At 34.9% G+C, this 15,623-nt stretch overlaps 1 protein-coding gene across 4 annotated transcripts in view; it reads right to left on the reverse strand.

Annotated features, from left to right (window-relative positions):
• Nucleotides 1-1,135: 1,135 nt before the first annotated feature.
• Nucleotides 1,136-15,623, reverse strand: part of LOC141962838 (sodium channel protein type 2 subunit alpha-like) — a 75,156-nt gene continuing 60,668 nt past the window's right edge. For all 4 annotated transcript variants that reach the window (XM_074911476.1, XM_074911475.1, XM_074911479.1 and 1 more), the window contains 7 exons: nt 13,333-13,455; nt 11,150-11,431; nt 7,976-8,029; nt 6,678-6,815; nt 4,627-4,731; nt 3,231-3,501; nt 1,136-2,343 (listed from right to left, as the gene is read on the reverse strand). In XM_074911476.1, coding sequence (XP_074767577.1) covers nt 1,151-2,343; nt 3,231-3,501; nt 4,627-4,731; nt 6,678-6,815; nt 7,976-8,029; nt 11,150-11,431; nt 13,333-13,455 — 2,166 coding nt within the window. In that variant the 3' untranslated portion in view covers nt 1,136-1,150. The remainder of the gene's footprint in view (nt 2,344-3,230; nt 3,502-4,626; nt 4,732-6,677; nt 6,816-7,975; nt 8,030-11,149; nt 11,432-13,332; nt 13,456-15,623) is intronic.

A 15,623-nucleotide genomic window follows, 5' to 3' on the forward strand; every position in this document is an offset into this window, starting at 1 on the left:
TCTCCAAGCTATCTATAATGGCACAGAATATGACATGTCCAGTTGAGCTCTTGCAATTTACCCATACTGTGGTACATATCTGATGCAATTCAATGTGGCAAAACCGTTTAATTCTGCGCTCAAATATGCACGACAATATACTCTTAATATTTACATGGAAAAGAGTATTTGTTGATTCATTGGATGTTGGCCATAATGAGAGGTGACAGTAACAAAAGAACAGTCTCAGAAAAAATTTGAGTTGTTTAAAAAAAAAAAAACAACAAAAGAACCCCTAGGTATATTTTGGTGAAGCTTTTTTTCCAGTGCAGAAATGGTTTTTTTTAAGCTGTGAATATTTTAACAAAACCAAGAACTTGTTCATATTTAATGATTTGCATAAAAATAAGTCATTGCAGATTCCTGTAAATTAGAGGAGACTTTCCAGGCACATTAATCTGGATGCACATAATTTGGATGCAGCCATACAAGTAGTTAGAACACCTCAAATTTAAGAGCAACCCTGAAACAGTTCTTAAAATCTTTAGCTTTGTGCAATGTCCTATTTTTATTTATGCATGATTGACAAGTGCAGCATGCCTATGCAAATCACTTCTATCTGTACATTATAGAGAATTTGAGAGTAGAACACCTGGTCCTCATACCTCTTCCCCCAACATAAAACCTATTACAAAAATAGTCACATATAATAGTAAACAACTTGTGAATTAAAAAATGATAAATACACTAATACTGATTTTTTAAAAATATGACACATGTAGCAGTTGCATTACAGTGAAGAGAATTACTGTTCTACATGTTTTGCAGTAACACAAAAAAGTAACGCTCTGCACTCATTTCATGCTCCGTGTTCTCTGTGGAGCCACTTTTCCCCTCATTCTTAGCAGTGTCAGCTGTAATGAAAACAGTAACCTCTTGTCAAGTTTGTTACCCTGATTCACAGAGTCACAGTTTGATGATGAAGGTTCACTGTTTTGTTATAGGCACTGACCTTAAGTGTATATATAATGTATATATATGCACACACACGCGCGCGCACACACACACACACATATATGTGTAAAAACTGTCAGTTTGGCATAAACCTCCTGCAGGAGTCCAGTTGATGCTTCATTCTCAAAGACTGTAAACAAGTCTTAGTCTTAGATCTTTATTTTTTATTTTCCCTGACATCTTTACCTTTGTAGTTCTTTTCTGCTTTATCTTTTTCATATTTTTCTTTGTCTGGCTTTGTTACACTGTCATAAGAAGGTGGGGAAGTTGTAGAGGAACTCTCATCCGTTTTTTCTGGAGTGGAGTTCCCATTTAGTTTATCAATAATTATCTCCTTTATAACTGGTCCATCTCCTTCTTTGTTTTTATTTCTGTTGTATATACTAGACACCTTTTTAACTTTTTGCCTTAAAAGGTAATGCCTGTAAGCACGCTGAATAATGACAGCAGATACTTCCTCCTGTTTTCTTTTTAATGTGGTTGTAATTGGTTCGTAGGAGACTTTAGAAGGATTGGCTGCCATGAACCGATCTTCCATCTGTATTCTGAGGGCATCCATCTCCCCACTTTCCCCCAAAACACGCTTTGTGAAAGCAAACAAGATGTCAAGGCAGTGAATTCTGTCACCGCTTACCATGGGCAGATCCATTGCAATAAGCTGGACTTTGTTTGGTTTTGCTATAAGAAGAGGAGGATCCAACGAAGCTGCAAAATCTGATAGTTTACTGTATTCTATGAATTGTGTTGCATCGGGATCAAACTTTTCCCAGACTTCATAGAACATCTCAAAGTCATCCTCACTCAAGGGTTCCGCACTCTCTTCAGTAGCAACGCTGAAGTTCTCCAAAATCACAGCAATGTACATGTTCACCACTACCAGAAACGATATGATAATGTAGCTGACAAAGAAGAAAATCCCAACAGAAGGGTTGCCGCAGTCGCCTTTCACAGAGCTCCCCGGATGATCTTTATGGGGGTCACAGTCTGGCTCCCCACTGTTAAGAATTGGGGCTAACAAACCATCCCAGCCCGCAGATGTGGTAATCTGGAACAGGCAGATCATGCTGTTGCCAAACGTTTCAAAGTTGAACATGTCGTCAATGCCAACTTCCCTCTTAACATAGGCAAAGTTGGACATGCCAAATATCGCATAGATAAACATGACCAGGAAGAGCAGCAGGCCAATGTTGAACAAAGCAGGGAGAGACATCATCAAAGCAAAAAGCAGAGTGCGGATTCCCTTAGCGCCTTTAATGAGACGCAGGATTCGACCGATTCTGGCAAGTCGGATGACTCTGAATAGTGTGGGGGATACAAAATATTTCTCAATCATCTCAGCTAAGAACATACCTAGAGAAAAAAAGTGAACATTTAAAGTATAATTTTAAATTTATTCAGTCATTACTTATAAAAAAATGTATTTATTGTTGTCTACAAAACCATCAATATAGTGAGTCAATGTTATAGCAAAACATCATACAGGTTATTACATTTTATTGAAAGCTGTTATTAAGGTGAAAGCACCTTCCTTATGTTGAAATGCTACCTAGGAGAAGGAAAATAAGTAAAAGAAAGAAGACTGCTTCCAGCAAGGTAGCTAGTAGCCATCTAAGTTATTCCTAAAGCAGCATGGAAAGAAAAGTTTCTGGTTTAGATATAATTAGTTCTTGAAGCTGAGACTATTACCACTGTCTTTTCTGAAAGACTATATTGACTTAATTTCTGCAAATTAGTGACTTTTTTAACCCGAGGATTTACAGTGCATCAGAAGAGCCTCTCTCGGGTCTCTTTAAGACTTAGTTTTGTTATACAACTCATTTGCACCTTGGAGAGTCATTAGCTTTTACTTGACAGAAATCTAAATATTCACCAAGAACTTAGCAAAAGCAATTAAAAATCTCACCCCCTTCACTTTCCAGTTTTAGTACTGAAATAAAATTTGTGGTTAGTTCACATATACCACTAAACATTCCTCTTTATATTTGTACATGCTTATCTAATGTGCCAAATAGTTCCTTTATGTCTTTTGATGTGGAAGATGACAGTGAAACTAATGGGAGAGATAAAAATCTTATATACAACATTTCATATATTGTATGCTATAAAGTATGAAGATCTGAATCAACATATAAATCATTTAGGAAACAGCAAATTTCATATTCAGTATCATAACGTTCTTGAAACAAATGTTCCTTTTTCCTTCCACTAGTTCTTTCTTGAAAAGGAATTGCTCTTACCTACTATGGAGAGAATCACAACCACAAAATCAAAAATATTCCAGCCTATAGTGAAATAGTAATGACGAAGTGAAATCAGTTTCAGGACACATTCTCCAGTGAAAAGGATAATGAACACAAGGTTAATCCGGGATAAAATCGTTTCCATTTCTTTACTCTGGTCATCTGTTTCTACCATCATCGTGACCATGTTAAGGCAGATGAGTATCATGATGCTGATGTCAAATACTTGCTTGGTTACAAAATCAAAGACCATGCCTTGGAATTTGTTCTGCAGAAACAAAGATGGAATACAGTTTATACTCTGAAAATATTTGTCTTTGCAAGTGCCGAATGGGAAAGTGAGTCTCTGCAAGACGTAGGAATGCAGAGCAAGACCTGTTCACAGTACATCTGTTAATATATACCAAACCCATGCTGGTTTGTGTCTCATCCTGTTAGAGAGGGTCAAGAAATGTGCCACTGTTGGCTGAAGGCACGGGAAGGGAAACAATGCAATAACAGTCATAACATTGACAATTGATATTGTGGATGTAAATAAGGTGGTGTAACTCGATACACAGCAAGAGTACCAGCCAAATAGAAACCAATTTTCTTGTCATTATTCTTAGCTGGTTTTAGAATACTAACCCCCAGAGATGTTGCTCTCTTAAACTAATTGTGCTTGGTGAGATCACTGGACTGCTGAAGCTACATGTGTCAATGTAACTTGTCACCATGACTGCAATATCCTAGTTTTCCTTTAGTACTTAGCTAAATGTTTATGGCCATATGCCTTTCCTTAGAAAGACTATTTTTAACCACTCAGTGCATAAGGTGCAACAAGTATTTTATTTTTTCCAAACACTGTAGGAGTTCAGTAAATAACAGAGTAGTTTCTTAGAGACAAAGTTATCCTAGTTTATGCTTCACTCCCCAGGGCATTCTTTTATTCTGCAAGATTATCTGCATCCATCTTTCTCTTTCACATTAGGTGACCACTGCCCCCTTCTGTCTTCGGCAGCAAGGGCCAGTACATCCCCATTACCTAATAATTCTCTGTGAGGAGAAAAAAATAGAAAATAACTTTATCCATTGCTAACAAGAAGCAATAAATGATCCAATCAACTGTACTTTTCTACAACTTAGGGAATTATGAAATTTATCACATTAACCTTATTAAATCCTACAGTTCTTACTTTCATGTTGCTTGCTTACTTGCATGTAGAGTGCAAGTTTTTAAATGAGACATGAATGATACAGTCTGCTGAATAAAAAAAGAGGACAAGTTCTACCTTTACAAGAAAGAAAAATGGAAAAAAAAAATTCTTTCCAGACATACAACCTCTTGTTGGTTAAAATAACATTTGCAAATGAATATTTAATATTAGAAGTATTAAAATCAAATCACTCTTACCACTGGCCTTGGTATAGGTTTTTGTGGTTTTTTGGACCCCAGTTTTTTCATTGCATTGTAATATTTCTTCTGTTCTTCTGTCATAAATATATCCTGACCTCCAAAGTAAAAAAATAATATCAAAAGTAATTATTATAATGTCTATGCATACAACATTTAACTACAGTATGTGTCTCTGTAATATAATCATAGAATCATAGACTGGTTTGAGTTGGCAGGGGCCTTCAAGATCATCTAGTTCCAACCCCCTGCCCTGGGCAGGGACACCTTCCACTGGACCAGGTTGCTCAAAGCCCCGTCCAACCTGGCCTTGAACACTGCCAGGGAGGGGGCAGCCACAGCTGCTCTGGGCAACCTGTGCCAGTGCATCACCACCCGCACAGGAAAGAATTTCTTCTTTATATCTCATCTAAATCTACCTTCTTTCAGTTTAATATTACATTTATATTTGGTTTATATAGCAAAAGAGATTTTTTTCAGGTATTTGTAGTGTGGATGCTCATATGAATTTCTAACACACACAAAAAAAAAACCCCTTACTGGTGCTTCGTCAGGCTGATGGTTGAGTTTTTCCTGTGTCTTCATGCTCACTTCTGATGACATGGCTAAAATGGTTCTTATTATACTGATGCTGTTAAATAACTTGACAATTAAGGTATGTTTTGTGCATAGGAGCCTGACTGGTGCCTTACATGTCTAAATTCTAGATAGACTTTTAGGATTACAGCTATCCAGGTCTAAAAAAGGGGTATTTGGGTCTAATCTGAGAGTTTTAATGACAGCAGAAAAAATCACCTTTGATATAAACTTAAGAAAATAATCAGAATCATGTCATAGCAAATTATTAATTAAAACACTACTGGAATCTCGACTAACTCAAATTAGCCTTTGTTTGCAGATGTAAATGCTGCCAGTTAGATGTGCAACTGACTGACTGAATTTCAGTATAAAGTAAGTTGTGTTTATTGATGAGCCTGAACTAAGTCAGATGGAAAAACAATGTCAAAGTCACTGTCTGCTAAAGTGGATATCAAAGCCCAAAGCATAGCATTTTGATAGAAACTGAGGCAGGAGCCCCAGACCTGTTTATGGCTCTTAAGAAGCTAAATAGTATTTTCACAAGGAAAACTTTCTGTAGTTCACAACTGACTTTTACCATAGATTCTGTTTGGTACTACTGCTTTTTATTTGGTGATCAGATAAAGCCAAATCATATGACACTGCTTTTTCCCAGCATACAAAGACTTAGAATCATCCTGAGGTTTTGGTTCTTTTGGCAGTTGGAGGCTAAGAATCATGAGGCTTTAAAATATTTTAAATGCATTTATATTTTTAGATTTTTTAAGTTATTTTAAATAAACACATGTGCATTATCAATACAATTACTTTAAACATACTTTTATGTCAAATGTATGCCTAAAAAAATCCTTCCTTTTATACCTGTTCTTTATTATTGCTAATAAATTACAGATTGTATTTGTGTATAAAAAGTTCTCATTTCTCAGAAAACTGTTAGAAAAATAGAGCTCTTTTACTTGTTTCTTTAAGCCTATGCATGTGAGGTCTATTGGACTTACTCTTAACCCACTGTTCAATCAGTTTGCAGAACCATTATATATTGTATGAACACAATGTCATGTTGTATCTTCATTAAGGGTCAATAGGTTATAAGATTAATTAAAATTATTTTATCTTAATTCTTTAAATAAGGAAAAAAACTCTTCCATGGCAGATAATATTACATCTAACGAAAAGAATAATGCACATTCCTTTTCTGCATCTTCATTTTAAACAAATTGCACAAATTTGTGCATCTTGCACAAACTGCAAAGTATTATGAACTGACTCATGATTTGTCCCTCTTGTCAAAATGCTGAAATGCAAAGGTTAAGACCACATTCACAGATTTAACACAGATTATGTTAAAAAAAGTGACCTTTTTGATCAAGGACTTGAAATAACTTTTTATTTTTATTAGTTTTACATATATAAGTTACTAAACCATTATAGCTAATAATTTATAGCACTATGTAAACATTTGAAATACTTATCTTCTTTTTCTGTTGGTTGAAGTTGTCTATAATGACACCAATGAAAAGGTTCAAGGTAAAAAATGATCCAAATATGATAAAGATGACAAAATAAAGATACATATACAGGTTGTCCTCATACTTAGGTTGATCTTCTACCTACAAAATATTATGAATTTTTTTACCCATGAGAACACTAGATGTAAAAAACAATGTATATTATTTATGAATAGGTATATGCTATCTTAGCTAGAAAAGCTATAAATCACACTCAGTTTTTAAAAAGACCCAATGTGTCCATTCAAATCAATATTTGGAGAACTGGAATCTGCTAGAATGATTACTCATACAGAATTTTAAAGTAAATATGCACACAGGTGAGAGCAGTCACTAGTACTTAAAATTTTAACAGCACAAATCTAAATATTTTCTGTTGTGTTCAGTATATTTTCATGCAACAGAATCAATGAGTTTTACTATTGCCTAAACCTCCCTGGAACTCTTTTGGTCTAACACGAGTGTTCTTACATCCAGCTAAGAACAGATTCTTTCAATAAATTTCTAGTGAGTATATGTTTTATGACATCCATTAAATTAAGATAAATTTCTAAGGAGGATTTTGTTATTGTCTCAATTCTTCCAGATTCCACATCTCAATGCCCGCACCTCTAACGCACATTGTGTCAGTGTAGAAATGCTGAAGTTCATGAAACAGAATATATTACTCTGGGAGATGAGTATCACTGTGTGCTGACAGATATCACTAATGTGACTGTAACCTACGTTGTATAGAACTAGTTCAGACACCTGCATTGCACTCATTTGTACAAGGTAAACATAGTTTTAGCTTTGTAGCCAAGAAAAAATTGTAATCCCTAGAAAATTTAACAGATTATTTTCAACCTTAAAATTTAATTGCAATTAAATAGCTAGATAATGTAAGTGGTCAACCTAAAGAAACAATGAAATGCGGTTACAAATTCTAAAACAAGATAAATATATTCAATATGTAATAATTACATTATATAAATTAATTCATACTTATGATTAGCAAGGAAGTGGTTACAAAACCTCTTGTTTTTTTCATTAACATTATTAATTTTTTTGGCTAAACAGTAGGAAGCAGGATTAATTCTTTCCACTACAAATTCTAAGATTCATGAAGTTACCTAAAAGTTTCTTTCTAGACTAACTATATCTGGAAAAAATATGTATTGGTGCTGATTATGATTCTTAATGTGTGTAGCTCTTTAAATTCTATACTCTTTAAGTATATCAGAATATCACTAACAGATGTTCTTTGAAAGTCTTACACTTACATCTCGTGAATCAACAGCAGCATACATAATATCCATCCATCCTTTGAAAGTAGCCTAGAAATAAAATACAGTTGTTTATCTTGCCTATAAAAATTCATAATGTGGAAAATAACGAGGTCACAGCATTTGGATCTTAACTGTTAATAAAATCATATCTAAATTTACAAGCCACATTTAATAACAAAGGCATATAAAAAAATTTTCATAGGTTTAGAAATTATTTTTTAGGTATTCCAAAAATATTAAAAATTGGACTCTGAAGGTCTCAGCAAGGGCACAGTGTGTTTGGAGCTGCAGATGCTTACTTTGCAGATGGAGAATGGTAGACTCAGTTAGACATTAATGCTGGAGATGTTTGGGTAGAATCAGTCATGGTGACAGCCATTTTATCAAGTTTACAGCATGAATCGATGGAGTCAGCAATACAGCTTCTGGACAGATACCAACATGCATCAGAATGTCTTTGCTATAGCTAAACTGCCATGGTATTTTTAGAAATGTTTTAATCCCACATAACTAAAAGGAATAGACTCTCTTCACAATCAAAATATACCTTGGCTCTTTAGGGATAAAATTTACAGAAGACCAAAAAGTGAACTGTGAAAGAGCTGTGATTGACTTCTATAAAACTTTGGGCTGAGTTTCTATAGAGACTTTGTCTAGGTAGAATAAAGAGTAAAAAAGATACGGTGTCATTGCTCTAAGGAGGTGATTTTCATGGACATGGAATGTCCACTTTCTGAGGAACACCAAAGGCTTGGTGTGACATGCTAGTTGAAGGTGTGAGTGTCTGCTCATTAGCCAGGGTTTCCAAGCTTGTTCACAATGAGGAAAAAAAGAGCTAAAAAGCCTGTGAACTGAACAGATAAATAACATCTCTCCTGAGGAGATTCAGGAGCAGAACCATACCAGGAATGATTTGCATCTGTGCTTGCCAGAAGTAGTTCTGGTACTTTGGTACAGCTGCCAGTTTTCACAGCAGAAAACTTCCACTCTGGGAGTGTTCATGTCCTCCTGAATCTTGCAGTGCAATACACATTTACTAAGAAGGTCTGCTTGGAGCCAGACTTCATAGATCTTTTTGGCTCAGTTGATAACTGACAGCCATTTGGTGTACTTTGCATAGCAATATTAGAAGAGGAGCAGAGTTTTGTAAGAGCAGTAAATACAGAAGAAGAGTGAAGGAAGAATGTTAATGGAGACAATCAGCTGAAGAGGTGACATGATACATGCTCAAGAATCCCTTAATCTCTGCAGGAAAAGTAAGGGGCGGAAGCCAATATTTGAAAAGGAAAATCAAATCAGAACAAAAAGAAATAAAGAAAGAGAAGAATGAAAGGTGCACAGCAGTGATGTAGTAATTAAAGACCAACGCTGTTTGGATGGGTGACACAGATGACATTCAGACACAGCTTCAAGAGACTAGAAGTTTTCCTTATACATCTTCAGAGGCAAGTATTGGTAATAAGATGGTTCACTTTAATCTCTAGTACAAGGGCAGCAATGAGATCTGAAGACAGAGAATTATAATCAACATTCAGTAGTACTACTTGGCACATAAGAGTCACATTGCCTCTATAGGCAAAACATTTTAAGCCAGGTAATTAATTTGGGAATCAAGGTCAGCTAGGGATACAGACCTGCTCCAGGATAGAAGGGACAAGCAGAGCATTCTTAGACAACTTGGTGATATCAGAGCAGTAACAATCCCATGATGTTTCTGACATCTTTTCATACAGTGAAGCTGCATGTCAAGTTATAGACAAGTGATTCTACAGAGCTCAATCATCTAAACATAAATGCTTGCTTTCTTGTTTGTGTTTTGGGTCATATACCAGCTATCAGAAGCTCCATTTTAAGTCTAGGAGCCTGTAAAGAGCTAGTCTTTACGCCTCTGGCATAAATAAAAGGTATCCTCAGTACCTAGAACAAAGACGTTTCTATACCACAGTGCATAGGAAAAGGACTTGAATGGGAAATACAATTTACAGACTTTGTAAAAGTAGCAGTAATTAATAGAATGAATATGCCATGCAATACAATAACATCTAATACTTCACAAGGATAATACTATAAGTAACATATTTATTTAGTACATTATAATGACTTTAACAAGCATTAGTGGATTATGACAGTTATAAATCATGAGTATTTTTTGTGATAAAAGTATTTTACGTTTTCCTATCTTACCCAAAGTCTAATGTCTTTTTAGTTTCATGAACTTCCTAATAAAATATATTTATTTTAGTAGCAAGTGCTGTTTATCTGCAAACATCACAAGAAAGTGTTATATGATTAATCAGACCTAATACTCAGGATCTATCACTAACTATCCATATTCTTTGCATGGGCACCTCCTACTTCTCTCAGATTTCAGATCTCTTACACAAGTATTATGATAATAGGGAAAGAATTGGCTCCATGTTACATGAAACATTGGGTGCCCTGTCCCAATCTCAGATCTTGCACTATTTATGACTCCTTTCCCTAAACCAACTTCCACATCTGGAAAATCAAGCCCCTATTAAATATCTGGAGACATCAAGTTGATATATTTTTATTTTCACCATCTAAATTAAAAACTGGTTCCTTAGATGAGTATAGCCATAAAGAAAAATCCACTCTACTTTGACCAGGCTGTTGACAAAAGAAAAGTTATTTCACAGTGACAGAAGTGCCTAGATTAATGGATTTTGACTGTGAAAGAATGTTGCTGTGGATGTGTAGTGATATGTAGGAACACATTATGTGGGAGGCATTGGTAGTAGTTGCTCACTTCAGACCAGACACTCAGGATGTCTGCCCTCCTCTCTTACAAGGTAACTGAGCTCATAAAGGAGGGAAGAGACCTTTTTAATAACTAGAGGGACCTATGGGCCTTGTCCACCATGGCAAGACTCATGAAATGCATTCCTGAACTTTATGTTGTGCACCACTAAAAAGATTCTTGTACCTTTTTCACATTATTATCATCATAATGAGACTGTATTCCCTAGCCTTGGAATGGAAGGTTACTCTAGCATCATTAATAAAGAAATTATAGGTAACAGTGCAATAGGGTTTTGTAAGCTGTACATCATTGCTATGAAGAAATTATTCCATTACTTAACAGTCTTGCCCATTTTCCCTAGACTTCTTTAAAAAGATCAAAATGAAAAAAATATATTTACTTACTACTTGAAGCAGAGCAAGATATCCAGCTCCTACATTATCAAAGTTTACTTTCACATTTTTCCATCGGGCACTTTGATTGTTTTTTATCAGTTCCTCACACTGAGTATAATTGTTGACATCACTGACATCAAACATCTCACCAGTTGTGGTGTTGACACAGTGATAGAATTTGCCAGCAAACAGATTTACTCCCATGATGCTGAAGATGAGCCAGAATATAAGACAAACCAGCAATACATTCATGATAGATGGAATTGCTCCTACAAGGGCATTTACAACCACCTAGTGTACAAATTAGACAAAATAGCCACTTAGTTCATGAACAGAAAAATAAAAATACTTTAAAAATGTTAAAACAGTATTAATATGGAATGGACAGTTAAAATATTACATTAAAAATTTATGGGGAAAATGTTATTTAGGGTTCAATAAAATCACTAATGAGACTGCAAAAAGCAAGAAGTAAAATAATATGGAAACCAAGACAATGCAAAAGTCTGAAAAAAACTCAAAAAGCAAAAGAAAACCTGTTAGTAGCAAGATGGATTCTTAGAAATTGTGTGCTCTAGAGAAAGAGAGAAATAAGTGTTATATTCCAACAATAATAAATCAAAATATATAAATAGAAAATAAACCAGAAAAAGATCAAACAATAATGATGCAGAAGACTGAACAAAAATGTCTGCATGTAAAACTATCATTACCAATAACGTTATTCTCAGAAACTTAATGTATGTATTGGCACCAGTGTATTTTATCATCTACATACAATGTAACAAAATTAAGCATATCTTACTTAGATTTTTTTTACAGCATCTGCTAAAAATCTTGGGGTTAAATTGCCTGGTTCACTATAGTTGCTCTTGCACTTATTTGTTAGGTTTTTTTTTTTTGCTAATTGGCTGCATTTAATACAGTTGAGATACTCTATATGGGCAAGTGGCAGTAAAAGATCAGAAGAAACACCTGGACAGAAATTTTCTTTTACTTACTGTGATTGAACTAAAAGAAAGCATCAGATATTCAGACAATAATTTTCTACCAAATCAGTAGAAACTGCAGTCATTTTTTGTGTATGGTTTTAAAAATAGTAGTATTTTTCAATTCACTAATTTGACTGAAAGTAGTCTAAGATCAATAGCGGTTTTGCCCATTTATTCAACAGGGACTTATGTGTCATTTGCAATGCAAATCATGTAAAACATAGTGGTGGTGGTGATGTGCCACAGGACACACTCCGCTACACTGACTAGTGTGGCCGTCTCTAGATCATCAGCAGCCTCAACCCAGACAGGAGCCACACTATTTGAAAAATGAAGACCTATGACCAAACTATAAACATGTATTTCAGCATCTAGATATTTTGAGGTGAAAGATGAAAAGGAGATTTCTCAATAACATTACCTTATTAATTTTTTATGCACCAGTTTTTCCAGGAAATAACATAGTCTGTATTTTCAGCAGACAGATTCTAATGGTTTGGTTTGGCATTTTTTTTTGTCAGATTGGCAGAATATGAAAATAATAATTTCCTCAACAGGATGGATTTAGCTGTATAGGAGAGGTAAGATGGCAGCAGATGCATTCGTATGAAGTAAAGAACACTAGCTGAGAAAATAATTTCCCATCTCTCTCCTGTACTTCCAACCCTGTCCTTATTTCAGGTATCTGTTCAGAGAACTTTTTCTTAATACTACAGCATTTACTGTGGGATTTTTTTCCCCCGGACAGGGAGCCACAGGGAGGCTTTAGTTTCTGGTGTGTGTCACTGTTGTCAGCTTCTTCACCTTGTATGTTTTATTTTGTTTTCTGGCTAATCCTGTTCCATCCTGAATGACTGACAAAGTAATAGAGAATAGAAGTTAACTACAGAAATTTATAAGCTAAACTGGACACACACACACCCCACCCCACCCTCTGTTCTAAAATTTCTCATGGCCTTCTACTTTTCTATATAGGTCCACAAATCAATGGGAATTTAACAGACAGGGGCCTGGGATAACACACCTATGCAGCAGTGAGCAGGCAAATTTGATAAAGTCTAATCTCCAAATGTAAGCTGTACGTCTTCTATATAAGGACATATTGGAAGGCCTTTTTTCTTTGCAGAAGGCATGAGTGTCACACTTCTACATTCATTTCTGTATGCATACATTCATTCAGACTCACTCATTTTATCTCACCCTCATTCCTTCAAATCGTGACAAGGCTCTTAAAGGTCTTAAAGCTCTTAATGTCCGAAGCGATTTAATGGCACCAAGTTCAGAATAGCCCAAAGCATTGGCTATTAAACTAACCAATGAGACCTATAAAAATACAAAAGAAAAAAAAAATTATAAAAATTGCTCTATGCTGTTTGTTTAAAAAGAATAGAGATTCAATCAACGGAAGGATCAACATTGACATATGGAGAAACACTGTTCTTGCTTATAGTGACACTGGAGGCCCAATTCCACAATTTCCATACTTTCTGGAAAGGCAAGAGATCATATGAAGGCATGTTTGAAAAAGGAGCATGTGCTATTCAATGTCTATTATAGCTAGATAGGGTCAGAAGGAAACACACTGTTGGTGAAGGATAAAATTTTCAGGAATATTTAAAGACAAATTAGCCATACTTTCAGTAATTTCATTAAGGTTCAACTTCTAACCAGTTTAAAATTCTGAATACATGAAGATAGTTTGTTAACTACTGACATTCTTATTAATATCTATAATCACTACTAATACACTAAATAATGTTGCAGTTAATTATCTTTTGCTATAAATATTACTTCTAAGTCAAACACTCAGTTCATAGCAACAATAGCCAGGGTATCTATGAAATATATATTGACAGAGGTGGTGCTTACTCACTTGCCTGACAACTGGAGCAATATTTTTTTTCCTCTTCTCAGTATAAGAGAATATTATGGGATAGTTATTAACAGATGCTCTCATTATAACAGAAAGTGGTCTATTATCTACAACAGTAGTGAACTCCTGATTCACCAGGATTTTATTATAAGCCTGTCTACTGCAGGAAGAAACAATTCATTTGCTTCTCAAATGGAACTGAGTTTTAAATAGTGTTCCTATGCAAGAATTTAGTTTACTTACTTTGAGCAGTTCTGGAGACAGAAGTGGGGACATATAATACCTTACTCATATTTTATTCAGTTCTACCACCAAAAGCATAGAAGACACATAAATGAACATAGGCATATTTCAGTCTTTGAAAAAATCCTGCAAATGTTCATTTCTGTACCTCAATCTAGAGAGTTCTTCAAATAATTTGCTGTACAGAAACAGGCATTCACTGATAATGGTAGTAAGATTTTCCCCCTTATATGAGAAGGTGTGTGTCTTCCTGTGTTAGTAGTATCCATAAATAACAATGAGATGAAGTACAAACACAAGCGTTAACAAGATCATGTCTCAAGAGGACAATCTGAGAGCAGACAGAAATCAGTCATTACCATGTTGCTGTGTATATTAATCTAACAGAAAATGGTATTTTAGTGAATACATATCACTGTACCTCTCAACTGGATTACATGTCAGAAAGTAATTCTTTTTATCAAACGAAAAGCTTATTTTCTTGCTGTAAGAAGTTTGTAAAGGAACTTGCTGTGATTTATAAGCATATTAAGAAGAAAATCTTACTGATTTTCTGTAGTCTGTAACTGAAGTCTGTACACATACAAGAGATAATATTATTGTTTCTGCCATTACATTAATTCATTAATTATTGTCATCAGTTTTTACTAATAGTTGTTCTTAATACAATTTATTTGTCCTGTGGTTCAACAGTGAGAGAGTTCTTTTTTGTCCTTAGCCGTCTTTAGTATATTTCAGAGATAACAAGACATGGAAATCTCTGTATTTTAAATTAAATATTCATTGATTCTTTCATATCAACAAGACACCCAGACATAACAATAAACTTTAATGTAAAGACAGCACATTTTACAGATTAAAAATAAACCAGGAAATATATGTTAAAAAAAATGTCTCTCACTGGGAGACCAAGACATTTGTTTTAAAATTGAACTCACATTAATGGATCCTTCATTTTATACTTTTCTCCCCAAACTAGCTATCTTTTGCAAACAAGACTGCATACAAGCTAGTTACATAGCTGTAGCTCCTATACCTTCAGTGGCACTGTGTATACTGGCAGTTTATAAGTTCTGATTCTCCAGCCTAGCTTGTGTTTTCTATTTCAACCTATTTGCAGCTTTCTTACCATGGCACTAGTACTCCTACATCATAAACCTGAAGCTGTTTCAGAGAAATACTTTCTATTGTAAACAACAAGTTTTCCTCTGAAGGACAGTTCAAGTGAGAGGCAAAGATTTACTTGGCATTCTTTGCTATTAATTCCATTGTATATACAGCATAAGTATGTACAGCTGTTCTGTACTTCTCAGATTTTCTTAGTCTTCTTAGCTTGGTCTTCTGTCATCTGTTCCACCTGTTTTGTTGTTAGTAG

Source organism: Athene noctua, chromosome 7, assembly GCF_965140245.1.
Source record: "Athene noctua chromosome 7, bAthNoc1.hap1.1, whole genome shotgun sequence".
Classification (NCBI taxonomy): Eukaryota; Metazoa; Chordata; class Aves; order Strigiformes; family Strigidae; genus Athene; species Athene noctua.